Raw genomic sequence first — 19,321 nt, 5'->3', positions numbered from 1 at the left:
TCTTCTTATTATTACATCCTTCAGCTTCTCTCAGCTTTTCTGCTGGCAGCAGGATTCAGATGCAGACGTGCAGGATTTCCTTCAGGTTCTGGTACTTTTCACGACAAAACTCACGCGTCCTAATTAATCCTTGAAAGAGGAAGGAAAGATTTCATTAAATTCTGTGTGTGTGTGTGTGTGTGTGTGTGTGTGTGTGTGTGTGTGTGTGTGTGTGTGTGTGTGCGTGTGTGTGATCGAGTGGGTGTACAGTAACATCTGGAGCACAGGACTGCACCAGCTGACCGGCTTGCCACATTCCTGCAGACTCCACTGGAGTGGAACAGAAAGGGGAAAGGCCGCACACTGTGTGGAGAGTGGAGGACAGAAACAGGTTTTTTTTTTTAATTCAGTGACAGACTTTGCTGCAGTTAAACGGTGTGTTTTTCTTGTCTTGCACAGATGCACTGATCACGCCAGAGAATAGTCCCACTTTAGTGAAATGTCTACAGAGGTGGCAATTAAGTATTTCTGTTCAACAGATTTATTTATTTATCTTTCTTTTTTAGGTATCTGTATGTTCCTAAAACTGTTTTTTACTTGTACCACATGGAACATCTAATGTTTATCGTAATCCTCTAAAATGATGAGGTTCTCCTCTTTTTCTTTATTAAACAAACTGGTGCAGAGAAACCTATTTAGGGTGAGTTCAAGTTGCTGGGGGGAAAAAAAAAGTAATAAGAGGAATGTGAAGCTTATTAGTGCGACATCTTAATTAACCTAAGTGAAAATCTGACAGGTTTCACTGAACCAAACAACTCCAGACAGAAAGTTCACAGCTGTGATAAAAGAAAACTCACCCCTGTGGCATCGAAGCAGTGCAACATGCAAATACAGTCCAACCACTGAGGGAGTTTAAAGCACATATAAATCTCAATTTTAATATTGGAGATGTCATTTTCTGTCCATCCATCCATAAAGGTTAAACAACATTGCAGACCATGGTCCCGGAAACAATTTTTAATAAACCAATATTACAGTATTTTTTATCAAAATTGCAAAACTCCTCTCAGCAGAAAGCCCTGAGACCAGAGTTCTCTCCCTCCAGGTGTCTGGCTTATCATTCCTGCAGACTCTGCAAATTCAGACTCTCCTTTTTTTTTTCTGCCAGACCATCAGGGCCAACTTTTTTTTTTTTTTTTTGTGAAACACTTCTTATTAGAATAACTCTTGCGATCGTGAGGAGACGGTGTTTAGATTTCATGCGCGATGAAGCCAAACAAGCACAATCTGGGGACGGGCTGACAGATGCGGAGGCGCTGGGTCAGATCTCCATCTATTCCTCAGCTGAGTCGGTGCAGCTCCCTGGCTCATGTAGAGGGTCCTGTAGCGGCAGAGCCGCCGTCTGAGCTCATCCTGTCACACCTACACGGAAGCATCTGAGGTACAAAGGCAATCTCTAAGTGGCCTGTGGCGCGTTTCGATCCCGCCCGCTTATCTCGTCTCCCAGGAGCGATGACAGATTGACGTTTGGCCAGTCCCGCGCTCATTACGGGCCGGCAGCCATATATCTCCTAATGATTCAGAGCCACGAGGAGAGCGGATGGCACCACTGAGAAGTGTATAATGGGGCTCTGGGGGCAGCGTAGTTCCAGGCACTTCCTGATATCTCTTCTCTTTATCCAGTTAGCTGGAAAGAAGTTTATATATCTAATATATCTCCTCTGAGCTGCCACCTTGGGTCAACACAAAACAGCACTAGTGGGAAAACAGGACTGGTATATGTCACCCTTTTCCTGGAGTTTCAACATTTCTTTTCTCTCTCTCTCTCCAGAATAATAAGTTGACACTGAAATTAAAATGGGACTCTGCATGAATGAGCCACACAATTACTTTCACCTCCTCAAGCTCTGAGAGTGTAACAGGAAGGAGACAACAGCCAGGCACTAAACATTAACGGCTCTAAAAATAGTAGGACTCAATGCACACACACACACATGCAAGCAAGCACACTTCCACGTTCCTACGCTCGCTTATCGACTTACATTTGCTTTTCTAAATACTCTAAAATGTATGGTTCTCCTTGTGAAGAATTGATTGCTGCTCACACGAGGAAGGCACTTCCACTTATCGTGTCTCTGTGCCTTAACATAGCTGTACACACACACACTTCAACAATGTGTAAGTGAATTTCAATTGGCGTTCATTCATCAAATCCCAAACACATCTATCTCTACCTCCCATCAATCCATCCATGCGTCTGTCATCTACACTCACGTCATACATGGAGTCACATGGACCCGGAGAAGCTCCCATTCAGCAGAGGCTGACGGGCAGGACGCGCCCTGGACGGGCCGTCCGTCAATCACAGGCCGAATGCAGAGAGACAGACGCCGCAGTCACATGCATTTCCTCGAAAACGAAGTCGCCAATAACCTAAGAAACATGTCTGCTGATGGCTTTTTGGTTGGGAGCTGAAATATCTGACCACGGCCTGGCAGGTGCAGGACAGTATAATGTCAGCTCAGTAAGGCTTCCACAAAGCAGCTTAGCAGGAAACATTATTTGATATTTAAATAAAATAAAAGTAATTGGGAAAAACTGGAATGAATATTTTGTTCTATTTTTCCACCTATATGTGTTTATGAATCGATCTGTTCCTTATGTTTCAATAGAGAAAAGCATGCTTCACTGCCATCATATGATTTCTAAATACAACTGATAGAACAATGATTTTTTCATCTGTGTTTTAACGTGTGCAGATGCTTTTGCAGGAGCAGGAGGGCAACAGAAACTGAAAAGACATCATTCCTTCATATGAAGGAATAAAATTTCATTATTCAAGTATTGCCTTTCAGTACGGATTCCAGCAGATATCTTTCACAATTCTATCTATTTCATATAAAATCCACAGTGTTATTTGTTCCCATAATGGCAATGGTAATCATCTTCAACTACATTTCCAGAGCTGAATTATGTGAGAGGAGCCTTTAAGGAAGAAGGAAAATAAGAAAAGCGTGAAAAGCGAGAGTCCTGCTTCAGTGGTGAAGATGGAAAATAAAGCTTTGAATTCCTTTTGATTTGGTTTAAGCAATAAAAAGAGATGAAAAAGGCAACTTGAATGCATGGCCCTGGTTTATATGAGAGAGAGAGAGAGAGAGAGAGAGAGAGAGAGAGAGAGAGAGAGAGAGAGAGAGAGAGAGAGAGAGAGAGAGAGCGAGAGAGAGAGAGAGAGAGAGAGAGAGAGAAGGGGAGAAATCCAGTGTGTCATCAACTCTGCATTGATCAGAGGCTACTGTATCATTTAGGCGTCGTGCCAAAAGCAGCATCTTATCCCAGACTAATAAGAGTCTGCTGGTCCCAGTCAACAGCAACTTTCTATCAAAGCTGCTGCTGTAAAACATTCTTACGTAACCAAATGTCCCACCGCCATGATGGAGCGACGGCGGCACGGCCAGACGGACAAAATGACTTAAAGTAGCCCGTCACTGATGTTTTCTTTAATCAGTCCTTCTGACAAAGTGAAACACGTTCCTGTGGTTTACAACCCGGCCGGATGAGGATTTACTGCAGCTCCCACCGCCTGAGTCTGATTTCCTCCAGAGGTTTTCTCTCTGTTTATTTAATGGGAAGAAATCTCTGTTTGGCCACTCGTTAATAATTTTTCTTTAATAAAGCCTGATACAGTCACACCACAAGATGACAAAGGTTTAAAAAGAAATCTAAGCATAACAGCGTCATCAGCGTCAACTAATCTCAACTACTGAAACCAGCATGGAAATATGATCTTAGGCAAAAGCATTTGCAATGTTTCCAAACACTTAGTTTACTCCCTTCAACACTGATACTATAATGAAGCATCTGTGGGTTTTTCATAAATGTCACATGTACACTGCAAAAACTGCAAAAATTCAAAATCTTACCAAGTTCAAAAGTCTTGTTTTTAATCAAAATGTCTCATCTCACGTGATCTAAGATATATTTAAGATAAAGAGACTTATTTCTTGGTTTAATATTCTTATATCAAGATCTCGTTTTAAGTAAAATTCACTTGCTGCATAGACAGATAATTTCACTAGTTTTAAGAGTATTTTTCTTTAATTTAGTGTTGATATCTTGTATTTAGGTTATCCTTTTTTGCAGTGTAACATTTCAATTGTAATCTTTTGTGCATAAAATATTTTTAAACATCTGAGCATTTTGAAAGATTAAAAAAAAGTCATTTAAAGGTGCCGTAGGCAGGATTTTGCTAGTCAGAGCTAATTTCTCTGTGTTTTCTTTGGATTAAATGTTAGAGTATCCATTGATAATCCTTTAGGAGTGTAGCATAATTGCACTACCGCGAGGGCGCAGCGTTTCCATCTGTCTCTGTTCTGAGCTGAAAAGGAATCTCGACCGCTCTCGGTATCTTTGACCAATCAGAAGAGCCCATGAGGCTCTAACCGTGATTGGTCGAAGGGCGTTCGTCGCACGTTCTTGTGGGAGGGGCTTAATTTGCGTAAGGGCGTGATGTCAGAGAAAACAGGACAGGATTGGCTGTGCTGGGTTTCAAATCGCCATCGTAGATGGGTCAAATCGCCATCTTGCTTAGGTAAACCTAAGCAAGATGGCAGAGACGCGGAATCCTGCCTACAGCACCTTTAAGGTTGTAAAAGTGCCTAGAAATGACTGTGTTGTACTTGGCGCTATACAAATAAAATATTGCCTGTGATGAGGTTGTTTCAGACATTAAATCCACATTATATGTTCCCCCGATATCAAAAAATGTATAGTAACTAAAATATAATCAGGAACAGGTGAGAATGAATCGGAAAAGAGTTGAAGTCTGGTTCTTGGTTCTGCATATAGTTTAGCAAACACGTTTTGCTTGCTGTGCCTTGACCCAGACAATTGAAAAACATCATGACAAGGACAAACATGGGAAATGGAGAACGTTTTCACTAATGTATGCAGTACATCTGTTCACCTGACTTATTTACATTCAGTAGGAACACAGTCAGATACCTTGATCCTTTCTTTCTATTCTTCCTTCTCAAACCATGTGGCCGTACAAGCAAACTCAGCAGCACAGCGTAGTTTTTTGCTGGTTATCACCTTTTCTTTTTTATGCTTTTGGGGCCTTTATCCTTTCATAGCAGCAAACTGTGGGGACTACAGGGGAAGAAAATGTTCTCCACACATCAGCTGAGTCAAAACTTGATGTCAAGTCCATTTATTTACAGTGGATTTATTGACTACAGCTGATCATAAAACATTCAGTATTTTGGACGTGAAACAGCAAAAACAAACGGCTTTGAATAGAAACCAGTCCTGTGAACTTATTATCCAATAGACAAGATTTATTCAGAGTAACATCCAGGTAGCGTTTGTAATGATCTATGTTGTGTCAACGTCGCTGCTTTATAGACTATATACACTCAGCACAAGTAAAATCAAACTGGCCTTAAAATAATCAGGAGTGCTGCATAATTTATAAAGTTCCAACTCAAGGCAACCGACAAGTACAGACATGTTCACCAAGCACCGCGTCTTACTTCTGCTTCAGTAGATCTGCTGTTCACAGCTCGGCTTAAAGATTTTTCAGAAGTGGAAATGATTCATCAAAAAGTCTGATAATAAGTATTTATAATTACAAGTGGATGCATTGTCAATTATTTTCTGACTGTGTTGAAATATAGCTCCACTGGTGTGTGAGGACATTGCATGGATATAATTACTGTCATTAGTGTGTTTTTCTGAATGGGTGGATTAGTGCAATGAAGTGTGATGTAAATAAAGTTTGTTTACTGGAGGGTTTTTCAGGTTTTGTTTGCCATCTTCACCCCCTTTCTTATGTTTTATGAATTGTTCTGAAAGTTATTCTGAAATCACGACTCTGTTCTGTACTATAAGTTATTTTCATCTTTAAAATTTCACCTCTGCCCATTTTACTCAAAGCAGCTGACTTTCAAGTTCTGACCAACTTTTGGCCACAGCAGCAGCGTACACCCTGAACCAGTCACCAGTACATTCCAGCAAGTACAGTTTCCTCCTGTTTCACTCCAGGTTATCCTATTTCCACAAGGGCCAGAGAAATGAAAGGTCCAGCAGCAGGACGGATCCAAGGCTCTGCTGCCTCCCATATCAGCCTCAGCGGTTATTTTATTACCAAAACACACATTTTTGAATAGAAGTTATTGTCAGTTTTAATAACTCATTACATTTTTCAAAGCTTTTATAAATGTACCAGTATGAAGGCTTGACAAATTTCACAAATATTCAAGATGTTGAAAATATTTTCGAAAAAGAAAAATAAAAAAAAATAAAAATCCAGCTCCTAATGTATAAACTATGATACCCTGATGCTTAAAAAAAAAAAAAAAGTTCTGGCTCGTGTGTGTGTGTGTGTGTGTGTGTGTGTGTGTGTGTGTGTGTGCGTATTATGTGTGAGCGTGTGTGCGCGCGCGCAGCAGTGTTTAAGGACCGTGGACAGCGCCATGCGGCACAGACTCACTTCTGCGCGCGGAGGAAGTTCATCTGAGCGCTCCTCGAGCTCAAGCAGGCATCTTCCTCACTCCTCCAGTTCACACAGTTGGGCATCCTCAACTTTACTCTTTGCTTTTTCTTTTTTTGTTTCCATCCTTTCTTGGATTTACCGGTTCGGACAGGAAGTCTCTCTCTTTCCCTCCAGGAGGACATGAAGCGGTAAAGACGCGCTCGCGCTTCTCCTCTCCCGGCTTCCCGCCGCCTCCTCCGGCATAAAGCTGGAGAGATGCCCGGGGCGGGATGTGCTCCAGCCGCAAGATCCTGTGGAGCCTGCTCCTGCTGTCCGTGGTGGAGGTGGGCCTGGGCGTGGCGAGCATCGTCCTGGGAGCCGTGGGCATCAGCTGGGTCCGGGGCGAGCACAAGCCGCAGCAGGGCGACGCGTCCCCGGTCTGGAGCGGACTCTGTGTACGAACCCCGCTCCTACTGTTTCCACTGTTTACCTCCACGGCGGTGCATGTGTGTCCCCAAGGACGGTGTGGCAGGTTACGGCACAGTCTGATCCTACAAGAAGTTTAATTAACTGCCCTCTATAGCTGTGTTTACCAGTCCTGCATGCTGGCTTTTGATTGGTTTATATTTGCTTTAAAGTGGCCAATGGATACGGACTTTTTAATGTGTTTAATGTTCATGCTCCAGCAAACTATGATTAGGATCCCCAACTAATAATTCAATTTACCTCTAGTGAAAAATCATGGGGCCATTCAGATTTTTTTCCAATAACTTTGAATTTACTCCTACTAGATTGTTTTTCCTCTTCTTCAATGTCTATAAAAGTCTAGTAAAATGTCTAGTAAAGACAAAAAAACAACAACAAAATCTAATAGATCATAGTGATCTATTAGATTTTTTTTTTTTTTGTTAAGGTAACAAGAATGTTGTGAAACTGGACTCATCACTTCCCAAATACATCTTTTGTGTATGTTACTGGCTCAACTGCTTTCAGAGTTTAATGTTGTGTAGTTTAAAATGATGTATTTCTTTTCAAATTTCAAGCTTTGAAATGATTTCTTTTACAAAAGGGAGGGATCCAGAACCCACCGTCCTCTCTGTTGTTGTTCCTCCGATATCAGAGAAACACACACTACGCTGGACTAAAGCTAATGATGACTTTCGTCAGTTCAAGCTTGAATCACTGAATCACTCAGGAGGGTCAAAGCTTTAATGCCCGATCATTCTCCTCTCGTGCAGCATTCCTCTCCTCCTGTTACACCACCGCTCTCTTTCCCTCGACGGTACAGACCGTGAAAAGTTGAGCCACATACCTTGACTCAGCTGCTGGGAGCGGTCAGAGTCTGTCATTCATTTACTTCTGTGGAGACATAAATGAAGGGAGCTGCTGCGTCAGGCCTTCTCCTCTCATGATCACCTCAAGGTTCAGATCAGATTATTGATGCTGATTGGCCTCAGAGGACTGATTACAAATTTAGGCTGCTGGTGAAATAAATGTAATTTATTTTCCAGGACATGAAGTATCTTCTTGGACTGGATTGCTGAGACTTTTCAAGGGGGGAAGATATAAAATGAGTTTCAGCAGATGGTACTGTAGCAGATGGTGATAAAGTTTCTTTTAAACCCAATCATTTCTGATAAAAATAGAGCTTCCAAATGTATGAGAGTACACTTAAAAGCTTGACATCAGAAATGAAAGGACTTGGTGTTTGGATACTGTGACTGATGGGGACCAAAGTTAAAACAAGTAAAAAAAAAAAAAAAAAAAAGTTCATTAACAAAACTGGGCAGGAATATTTTCAGTCTCATATCCACTTGTCAATTTTTTCTCAAGGTGCCACTTAAACAGTTAAAAATGTTAGATGAGGGCTGCAAACATGTCAGATAAGATCCAGTCAGTGAACATGTTCCAGAAACGCAGCGAAATACTGAGAAGAAGCAGGAATCATCATGCAGCACCGGGAATCTGATGGTTTTAACATCAGAAACTGATACTCGAAATGAGAGGAAATCACACACACACACACACACACACACACACACACACACACACACACACGCCGCTTGGTGCCCACTGAGCTCACTCTGAGAGCATTTACTCCACCACCATGCCGTTCCAGTTCAGTCTGAATTACTGACATCCAGAACAATATGGCTCCCTCCATGGAGCCTGTGATGACGCGCTATTTTTAGAGGAAGAAAATTGCATCTGAATAACTGAGCGTTCACGTTTCCTGTTGTCAGGACGGGAATGAGCCAGTCAAAAAGAATATTTTGCATTTTTATTGTTTCTGAACCAGTACTTTTCCTAATGAAAAACTAATTATAACACTAATTCTAACTTCTGCGGCTGTTCGTTTGTTCACTCGCACTTTTGTTCTTTTCTCAGTTTCTGGTCTGTGGGATGTGTGGAGTGCTGTGCGCTCGAAAGAGGACGGGACTCATTGTAAGTACATCTTGAATTTTTGAGAGAATAAGTTCTTTCTCAGGGAACAACTAAGTGCTTTTTATCCTGTTAGACTGGTTTATGAAAATACAGAAAGTTTCTGCTGCACGAAACAGCAAAAACATGACGCATGATTCTGAAGACACAAAGCCAACGTACAAGTCGGCTTAACGAAATCATATCTCATGTCTTTCAACTGTGCAAAAAATAAAATCTTAATATGCAAATGTAGACTTTTAAGGAGGGACATGTCCTGATCCTGGGGTCCACAACTAAAAACTGAAGGCTCACCAGAGATTAAAGGCTCGAGGGTTTTCGTGCTCTGAGGTTTTCAGAATTACACTTTTAAAGAAAATCCAAGAAAACCATGCTGACAAATGCATTTGTAAATTAGATGAATACATATCTGGAACAAAACTTCTGCCATGACGGGCTTTTGTCTTTTGTGTGGCAAAAGTGACTTTGGAAGATGCTGAAGATGCAACGAGCAAGGTATCTATCTTCTGTTGCTTTATCTGGAGTGGGTTCATCCAACATTGCGCGCGGGGAAGAGTACATCTTGGAAATGCTCCCAGTTCACAACAATCGTGAAGCACATATACAGTACTAGTCTTAAAGCCAGAGCTAAGCGTCAAAAGAATTTGAATCCATCTTCAATATCCAGTTCAGTGTCACATCCACAGGTAAATTCAAGATCTGAGACACATGTTCGTCTCAAATGCATGTTTTTGACATGCAACCCACGTGTGCTCAAACACCTGACAGAAATCCCTGGCAAAAATTGAGTTTCTAGGTGGATTTTTGTTTTAATACCACCGTTTAAGGTTGAATATAGTCAGAGGTGGTAATTATGAGCTTGATAAAAAGTGATTTTGTGTGTGTGTGTGTGTGTGTGCACGTGTGTGTGGTCCTTCGAAATGCAGGTGCAAACAGAGCGATCTGAGAAGTGATGTCTGTGGAAATGAGAGGAGACAGGCAGTCACCTCTCTGCTCTCTCTGTCGCTCCTCCCGTCTTTTTCACAGTCCCTCAGTGTCTCCCAGTCCTCGTGTTTCTCTGTGACTCTCTGTCTCCTGCAGGGAGGGCGCTAATGATGGATCAATGTCAGCGCAATCTGTTGTAACAGAGACATCTCTCAACCTTTCATTCTCTCCGTCTCCCCCCCCTACTTATCCCTGCCTTCCCTGCGCCTCCACCTCTTTCTCCTCACGCCTCTTTCACTCCGTCTGCCGAACCCTTCCCTGTTCGCCCTCATCCTCTCAGTTTGGTGCTCTTCCTCCCTCCATCTTCCTCTCCTCATCTGCCTCCTCCGCCCGTGGGGCGATGATTGCATTAGGTCGGTTTGGCTCCGGACCCCTGCCAGCCGCTTTCCACACTTCACCGGGTAATGAGTGAAACTGGAGATGCCTCTTTCCATGCAGTTAAAGACACTAACGGCATCTGGACTGGCAGGGATGAAAGGGAACCTGCACTCCCAGCATGATAAACACACACACACGCACACACGCACAGGCATTTGCACCCAACGGGAAGCAGCACTGAACTGATTGGAATGCATCACAGTGAAGGAATGAGCGTTTCTCTTCCAGGTTCTGCCGGGATAAAAATGCGATTCTCAAACTGAAATTGAGTTTTCCTCATTACGATTCCACGGAAGCGCCAGATAATGTGACTTTTGATTTAATACAATTAATAAAAACCTCACCGACTGTCCGCAGTCCAAATCACACACATGCATATACAATTACAGGAAGTGACTGATGCCAGCATATTTACTCACTGTGCAATGTTTTCAAAAAAGCTCGCCGGCCTTGAGAGCAATCCAATTTTCTAATTGGAAATTAGATTGATTTTGAGTGATATTCATTCATCCTCACTGCAGCCATTGTTGAAAACAGCAGAATGATGGAGGTGGACGCTTCACAGTAGTTGGTTTATCTCCCATTTCATCACATTACGTCAGTTGGTTTACAGTTATGTTGACAGGGTATCAATTCTGCTATTTGCTTCAACGTAAACTATTCTCCTCTCTCTCTCTTTTCTCTCTCTCTCGTTCAGATGATCCTTTTCTCGGCGTGCTGCATCTGTGGTCTGATCGGTGGGATCCTCAACTTTCAGTTTGTTCGAGCGCTGAATAAACGCCCGGGCTCCACGCAGTCGATCCACCTGGCCGCCATGACTCTGGCCTGTCTGGGTAAATTAAAACAACGTGTGACGCTACACACTTATTTACTGCCACACAGACACAACTGAAAGTGATCGTTAATGTTTAAGGCGTGCGGAATCTGAAAGTTATAATAATGTCAGGATTGTTTGTCTTTCACTCATCTCTCACTACTTTTAAAATATCAAATGCATCTTATTCAATGTCCTTCTAATGAGTGATTTGCATTGTGAATTTTTTTTTAATTCCAGCTCATATCTTCAAGGTTTTTCCGACTCTGCCCTTCATTAAAAGACTCCTCCTTCGGTTTCTCGTTCTCTGTCTTGCACAGGGATCTCATCCTGTACTTTGTCCACGTGGCTGACCTGTCGCCTGGCGAGCTCTGAACAACAGAGGATGTTCCTGGAGCGGGAACACTCTCTGCACCATTCGCACGAGATGACCGAGAAGGTAAGGGCAAGAGGAGGCTTCACCAAGCTTTAAAAAGTCAGAGTGTTAAGTGTGTGTGTCCTGTTTCAGGAGGTCCTGGACAACTCCAGCAATGGCATTCCCCAGATCTCCTACAATGGACATACCACAGCGTCACCATGATGATAAAAAGCCACGTGCACAAACTGAGCACAGCATCTTCTCCACTTGCGTCCTGATCAGAGGAAGAGAAGCAGGTCTTCTGCCTTGGCAGCGTTTCGAATGATTACGAACAGCATAACGAAGGCGTTCGTGCCTCTGAATTATTATGCAAACCCGGGTTTAAAGACCCTCCGTTCAAGTCAAACCAAAGCCGGGACGGCGAGCTGGCAGTTCAGGTGACGAACAAATCTCCGAGACGCCATCTGGTCCTCAAACGAATCAGCAGGAAGGACGTGTTTCACCCGGTCAGATGCTGAAAGTGACGAGCACAAACTGAGCATGCAGCTGATTCACTTGTTTCGAAGAGCTACGGCTATTTCAGTCTCGTTGTCCTTATTATCTCTCTGTCTTGTTATTGGTTTATGGAATGCAGCTCACGAGATCGCCTACAGTAATCTGTATGTATCATCGGATAATAGAATGCTTCGACATGAAAATACAGTGATGCGCAATGTACTGTACTGTATGTCCATGCTTGTATATCAGGTATCTATAAATCAGACATATTTTTATAATGCTTCTTATAAAGTTAATTCAATTAAAGTATGAGTACTCTGAGATGTGGACTCAAGTAATGCTTCACTTTCACAGAGAACAATTCAAACTATGTGGATATTATAAAATATAAAGACCCTGATTGTCGTACAGAACTCGTTTGTTCGTGGTGTAATGACGTGGACTTATTTTATTCAACACACAAAGTATCTCTCTTTTATTTATTTTAATCGTTGCAGGATCTCTTAAAATGTTAAACACTGACTGTATGTCAAGGCTATCAATAGCAATAGCAACAAGATTTAGGAGGTCCGTGCAGTCCTGTGCGCACACAGGTCCATACAGTGATTGTAAAGTTTGCTGATGAAGTAAATCTGTCAAACCCACAGGTATAAAATGCTTCCCAAAGCAGAAGGAGAAACAGCAGTAAAGCCGGTATGTTGCACACTCACAGACACAAGTGACCTCTAGTGCAGATATGCAACTGGCTTTCACCACAGCGTGCTGTTCAATACCTCATTATGGCATCTGCCTGCTCCAGGAACCACAACAGGAGAGGTGTGTGTGTGTGTGTTTGTGTGTGTGTGTGTGTGCACTTTAACAGAGGCCCACAGCAGCAAAGGCTGCTGGGAGCTTGTGCTGACTAAGTAACCACGTCACGATTTATCACTGTGACAACAGACAGGAGCGGGCCATGGCGCCCCAGAGAGCACCAGACCCACAATCCCACTGTGTGTGTCAGAGAGAGAGAGAGAGAGAGAGAGAGAGAGAGAGAGCAAGGGAGTGCTGAATCATGTGACCTCCTATGGTGCTTCTCTGTTAGAGAGAAGGAACACTGGATCTCTCTCTGTCAGTGTCTGTGTCAGGATTTGTTTTTGTGTGTGTGTGTGTGTGTGTGTGTGTGTGTGTGTGTGTGTGTGTGTGTGTCTGTGTGTCTGTGTGTGTGAGCATGCGTGCGAAGCACTAATTGACACCTTAGGTCACCCTAATGATCTTAATGTGGCTCTGTAGGTAAAAACAGGATACAGAATCAATGAGCGTCTCTCATTGGACAAATCGCTCGTCAGCGCACAGCTCGCACTTCACGGGACAAAGGGCATGTTCACTGCTTTCCCCCCGAATAAATAACTTTTTAGGTTTCCCTTGTTTTTATTAGTGACTCAGTAGTTACAGTGAACACGTGATTAGGCTATGCTCATGATTTATTTGTGGTAAATACTTTATCAAATATTAGAAGTCAGATTTTTACCCAGATGTAACTGAGTGTGAAAACAAGAACAATAGAACAAAAACTAAACAGAGGGGGAGAAATGACTGCAAAGACCAGTTTTCTGTTGTCGTGACCTTTTTTTGTAAATCTTGTCTGACACTGGCAGAGGATATAAATATATCACATATCATATTCCCTTACGAGTTATATTGTTTTTTCTTGATTGAAAATATGTACATTTCGCTCCTATCCAAATACACTGTAAGTATATTGTTACTTAGGTTAACCTCAGGGATGGATTTCTTCAAAACCCATTTAAATCACCTTTTTCCATTCATTTTGAAGGAATAGAATTCTTCCTCAGCCTCGTCTTTTCAAAAATGACATACAGAAATGCTGTGAGCCATCAGGATAAAAAGACAGAAGTGGAAAGATTCTTGCAATCTGGGTGCTCTCAAATAAATAAATAAATAAATAAATAAATGAATAAGTAAATAAATAAATAAATAAATAAATAAATAAATAAATAAATAAATAAATAAATAAAGCATTATTAAAAATCAAACCAAAATGACTTTTTTCAATGAGAGCATTGCACATCCTCGCCAGCAGGGGGCGATACTCACGAGCGTCATAGGTTCTCTTCCCGGAAACGAGCTCGTTCTTCCTGTCCTCCTTAACAGCATGGCAAACTTCGAGCATGAAGACGACCCAAAACACGTGAATATGTCCGGTGAGTCTCCCGCTGTGTCCGCCCCGGCCCCTCCGGCCCAGCTGTCCTCTGTCCCGGACAAGCCCGCGGACGCGGTAACGTGTTCGATCCCGTCGTTCGCCGCCGCCTCGGAGTTGCTGTCCGCGCCGTACTCGTGCCTGGTCATGAACACGCACCGCAGACACCTCGCCCTGCCGCCGATGTACCTCAAGAAGAAGAAGACCGGTATCCGAGAGGAGCTGGAGACGGAGCTGCTGAAGTTCTCTCAGAGGTAACGGACAGATGTTTGCTCTACTACCGGAACAGTTTACAGCCGCTGGAGTGCAGCGGAGGACGGCAGCGCCGCTGCACGCGGCAGACAGGGGTGCTGTCAAAGTTGGTTACCCTCATCAAGTGTGTCCCCTGCTCACTGGTGATTGATGAAACAAGTTTAGTTTCAATTATGAATGCATCTGATAATTAAAATTCAAGGATTTGTACATATTTCATGTGTGCAGTGTTTTTTTCTACTGTCAGGCTCAGTCCACTGACCTTGGTGATTTCTCTTGCAGACTGAACGGTGTGCCATTAGCATATGACAACGTGAGAATAGTGGGCCAAGCAGGAGACATTTACGACGACAGCGGCTACATTCACATGGACATAGAAGCCTCCTTCATCCTGTTTCAGCCCCAAAAGGGACAGAAACTGCTGGTGAGACTTACTTTTTTCAGTGGAATCTCTTCTCCAGAGAAACTTATAAGACAGGATGTGTGTGTGTGTGTGTGTGTGTGTGTGTGTGTGTGTGTGTGTGTGTGTGTGTGTGTGTGTGTGTGTTTTGTCGGAGCGCCGTAATTGGCTGCCTGGTCGTCTTAAAAACCCATGCAATTTCGTTGCACTTGTAACTTCGGTAACTTGTTGCGATGACAATAAAGACAATTCTGATTCTGATTTGCCTGAAAATTTGAAATGAACATGTACAGTAAGTAGGGAAAAATTGCCAAACTGGTCACCTAATTTATCTATTCATAAGACAAAAAGATTGCTTGTTCCTTTGTGTAACAGGTACTTTTTGGATTGTTCTTACTTTATAATGAACCATGTTGTAGGACTATAAACAAAGTCTTGTCATGTGTTTTCTCAGGGCATGGTGAATAAACTGGGTTTAAGCCACGTGGGCTGTCTGGTGCACGGCTGTTTCAACGCCAGCATCCCCAAACCGAACCTGGTCACCGTGGAAACGTGGAGGGACTTTGGGCCCAGGATCGGGGCAGAGCTGGAGTTCGAGGTGATGGCGCTCGACGCGGACACTGCGGGAGTCCTGCTGATCAGAGGACGGCTCAGCAAGACCAGGCAAGTCTGCAGCCGACCGCTGAGGACGAGCGCTACAGCGGGTGGAAATCACACTAACCCAGCTAAAAAAATATATTTCTTTCGGGTTAGTTTCAGATTAAGGCCTAAAGTATCAACACTTATATTGATTTTTTTTTTTTTTTTTTTTTTATATTTGATAGTTTTGCTATTGTTTGCTTGTGAGCCTGAAGTGTTGATGCTCAGAGAAGCTTTAGTTCACCTGAGAACAGGCTCCTTCTCTGGAAGAAATTGATGTGCAGCAGTATGAAACTCTGCCATCTAGTGGCCCAATAATTTTTTTTTTTCTTTGAAGACAACTGGTGTCTTTTGAATTGTGGAACCTGTGGCTCTTTATATGCTTTAGGAAGACTGTAGTAAAGAACACGGTGGTGTTTTCAGGGTTGCTAAAATTGAATTAAGTACAACGGTAATCTTGCTTACATTGTCAAAACATGTCCCGTTGATTGTGTTGTCTTGTTTCTTACCAGTACGCAGCTGATAAAAACATCACAGTTTATGCATAATTGCACAGTTCGGCCTCTGACCTTAGTCTGTGTTCGCAGTGTTTTTGTTATTGCTTTCACTGGCAGAAGGGGGAGACAGATCTTCATCGCTGAGCCTGAACCCCTCAGTGTGATTCTTCCTCCACAGCTGGATGGGATTTAATTTCACCTTCTCCAACAGTGACTTCTCTGAATCACACTACATTTTATCAGTCAGAGTTATGCTTTAAAACAACCCTGTCTCAATGGAAAGACGAGGTTATATATGTCCTCTCATCATCTCAGGTCTGAGTGAGTTGACTGTCATACTGGAATTCTCAGTAATAAACCCTGCAAACGTTATACTAAACTTACACACCTTGTATATGTCGGGAAAAAGTAACAGTTTCAAGCATACATTTTCCACAATTTTTCCCCTAACCCACCCCATCCCATCACATCAACACAAAAGCCAGATAGTTCAAGAAAAAGAGGTTCATGCAAATGGAAATTTAGGTGCTTGAAACGCAGACACAAGTTTGTACACTTTAAATGGAACATTTAGAAAACAGTCTAGAAAATTTGATCAGTAATAATATTCTCTGCTGAGATGATAAACCAGTGTTGTTTTTATTTCCGTCTGTCTGTTCGGTTAAGGTCTGTAAATAATCTACGTCTGATAGAGCACCTTCAGGGTGGTGTTAGCTGTTGTGATACAGGTGGGGACTCCTCCTGCATCAGTGGGTCACTGTCGGTCCTCCACATGGGTTGGAGCATCAGGGACCTGGGCCTCAGGGGACTGGACTGGTTCTGAAGATCTGATATTCTGAGATCAATATGAGGAACACCACACTCAGCTGTTCCTGGGATCCATTTAGGACCACATCCATAGTTTTTTTTTAAAAAAGTGGATTTCCTGGTGAAGAAGCATCTGAGCTTTGCACAAGTGTCTTTTTTCCCCACTGTTTGTTTTCCATTAATAATGTCCAAGAATAAAAGATCAGAGCCAGACCTGGGCCTCCAGGACATCGGCGTTTCATCAGGGGACAAGCCTGTGGAGGGGCGAGTCTGGAACTAAACAACAGTCTGGACACTTCTGCTTCATTTCCTCCTCGCTTCCTCTTCCCCCCCCCTGCTTCAAGGTCCAAACTGCTCTCTCAGCCAGTCCGTTTGGATGAAGGATGGAAAGGGGCTGAAGTTACATACTTAATAGTGTCCTTCTCTCTCCTGTGTGAAGTGGCTTTTACATTCTCTGGGTCTTTTGTCAACTTTGTCTGCAGTTGACTTTTTATTATTGCAACACACTCAAGCATTGCGTCCAGTCATTTCACACTCATGACATTTTTCCTTTTTTAACCAGTAGCAGTCAGGAGTATGTCCACCTTCACATTCTTTATCCTATCTACTCTCTCTCTCCTGCCCCTTGCTCTCTAAACCACCAACCTTTTTGAATAAAATGGTGGCAGCGATCAAATTGTTCCCCTCTCACCTGCATGTCTTCCCCTCTGCCTTAATTATGTTATTACATCCTAATCGTGTTTCTGTGTGTCTTTCAGAGTCCAAGAGATGCTGGCTCAGGGTGAGAGCGGAGAGTCCAGCGTGCCTGTAGACCAGACAGACGCAGACGACACAAACCCCACAACAGAACCCAGCCAGGAGTCTCCCGACGACACCCCAAAGAAGAAGAAGAAAAAGAAGAAAGACCGGGTAAAGGAGGAGGAGATTGAGGAGGAGATGAGCTGCACAACGCCCGACCTGAACGGAACGACGGACGAGGTGAACGGAGGGGAAGCTGCTGAGAAGAAGAAGAAGAAGAAAAAGAAAAAGGAAAAACACATAAAGGAAGAGGAGGAAGAGACGGAGATCTTGCCCACGGAGGTGCAGGGGAGCGACTCCAGCGGTTACCAGAGCGACAAGCCGAGCAAGAAAAGGAAGCACGAAGCTGGTGGTGAAGAGGCGGAACCCCCTAAATCAAAGAAGAAGAGAAAACATGATGTCGAGCAGTTTGCATGAAAGAAATGAGGGTGGATTGACGCTCTAAATCTGATGAAGTCTGTCAGAAAATTTCATTGACAGCAGAGGTGCTGAGAGGCCTTGTGAAGTAGACCCGACTTCAAAAACGGACTAGGAACAGACTTTTGAGGTCGTTTCTGACTGGACTTGTAACTGCAGCGCACCGCCTGCTGGTGGTGTGAAACTGCTTCATATGATAAAGGCAGGGACACACTCAAACCTTCAGCTTCTGGATTTCATTGGTTCAGGCCAGAAGAGACGACTCCTTCAGATTTAATGTGAAAAAATTAGGACTTTTTCACTTTGCTTTTTGTTGTTGAAGGTTCGTCTTTTTTGGACATAAAATAACAAAAAACAGGTGAATCCGCTGCTCAGGCTGTCATTCAGTTGTGCCTTCAGACAATACCAGCCGATACCGTATTGATGTGACTTGTACTGTGTACAGTTCATTGAGTTCAAGCACAGCAGTGAACGATCAAGGCACTCATGAACTGACAGTGCTGCTCCTTCTTTTCTGGACCTGTTGGCGACTTTGCAACCAAAGGCAATAAAGAATGAATTTGAGTAATCCCGTGGCTCGTGAGCCTTTATTCTTCAATTTTGGCTTTGAAGTCACAGCCTTTTGAGACACCCATATGTTGTTGAGTTGCATCAAAAAACAAACTTGCATCAATATTGTTTTATTCTGAAGGAAACGCGTCTTGACTTTGCTTGTTTTTCTTCCACAAGCTGTTTTCTGCTAACCAGGGGGTGTCAGGTGATAAAACACCGAAAGACAGCCTAAAGATCTGTGTTTTGTTTTTTTTCATCCCCCCTCCCTCCTCCACACACAGAGAACCCCCACCCCCCCTTTGACTGAAGAGTCTAATTAGCTGCTAGGTGCTAAGAGCTGGAGAGCTTATCAGAAGCTGCCTGAAGAAGACGGATAAGGAGCTGCAATTAACTGGACTCATCTCCGTCACACACACCTCATCTTATTTCTGTCAACGACATGAACCGTCACTCCTATCTTTCTTTTTTTTTTGTAGTGCAGATAGGACTTCACTTCAAAGTGCCATTTTTTTTTAATTAAAGTTCAGGTAAATAATATAAACTGCCATTTGTTGCCAAAAAATTAAGCAGTAAGACGGCGTTGCAACGCTGTCTTCACAAATGTGATTAAAAAGAGAAAATAAGTTATTTTAAAAACTAGATGGGAACTGATTCTGTCTCTCCAGTTTGAAAAAGTACAGAAAAATACTGCAGAGACTTTGTCCTTAATCATCTTTAACCTTTTCAACGTAAGTCAAGCCTTAAAAATTTCAATGAAATGAAAAACTTTGATTCAGAACATCTATTGATAAAGCCATCAGTATTTAAACCGGTCAACCAATGGCATCATGACCTCCT

General features: G+C 42.9%; 2 protein-coding genes across 2 annotated transcripts; both read left to right on the top strand.

Moving 5' to 3' along the window:
• The first annotated feature begins 6,718 nt into the window (after window positions 1-6,718).
• On the top strand, window positions 6,719-11,649 carry LOC115384685 (transmembrane protein 196-like). Its single transcript, XM_030086926.1, has 5 exons — window positions 6,719-6,906; window positions 8,840-8,896; window positions 10,953-11,088; window positions 11,390-11,508; window positions 11,578-11,649. The coding sequence occupies exons 1-5, from the start codon at window positions 6,742-6,744 to the stop codon at window positions 11,647-11,649; spliced, it is 549 nt and encodes a 182-aa protein (XP_029942786.1). The 5' UTR covers window positions 6,719-6,741.
• Window positions 11,650-14,068: 2,419 nt separating this feature from the next.
• LOC115384682 (DNA-directed RNA polymerase I subunit RPA43-like) lies at window positions 14,069-18,474 on the top strand. The gene is made up of 4 exons (XM_030086923.1): window positions 14,069-14,376; window positions 14,657-14,798; window positions 15,229-15,437; window positions 17,476-18,474. Exons 1-4 carry the CDS (start codon window positions 14,078-14,080, stop codon window positions 17,930-17,932), a joined length of 1,107 nt encoding a protein of 368 aa, XP_029942783.1. The 5' UTR covers window positions 14,069-14,077; the 3' UTR covers window positions 17,933-18,474.
• The last annotated feature ends 847 nt before the right edge of the window (window positions 18,475-19,321 follow it).

This window comes from Salarias fasciatus, unplaced genomic scaffold, assembly GCF_902148845.1.
Source record: "Salarias fasciatus unplaced genomic scaffold, fSalaFa1.1, whole genome shotgun sequence".
NCBI classification, from domain to species: domain Eukaryota; kingdom Metazoa; phylum Chordata; class Actinopteri; order Blenniiformes; family Blenniidae; genus Salarias; species Salarias fasciatus.
The sequence above is the reverse complement of the archived record's forward strand: the minus strand, read 5'-3'. Positions and strand labels throughout refer to the sequence as shown.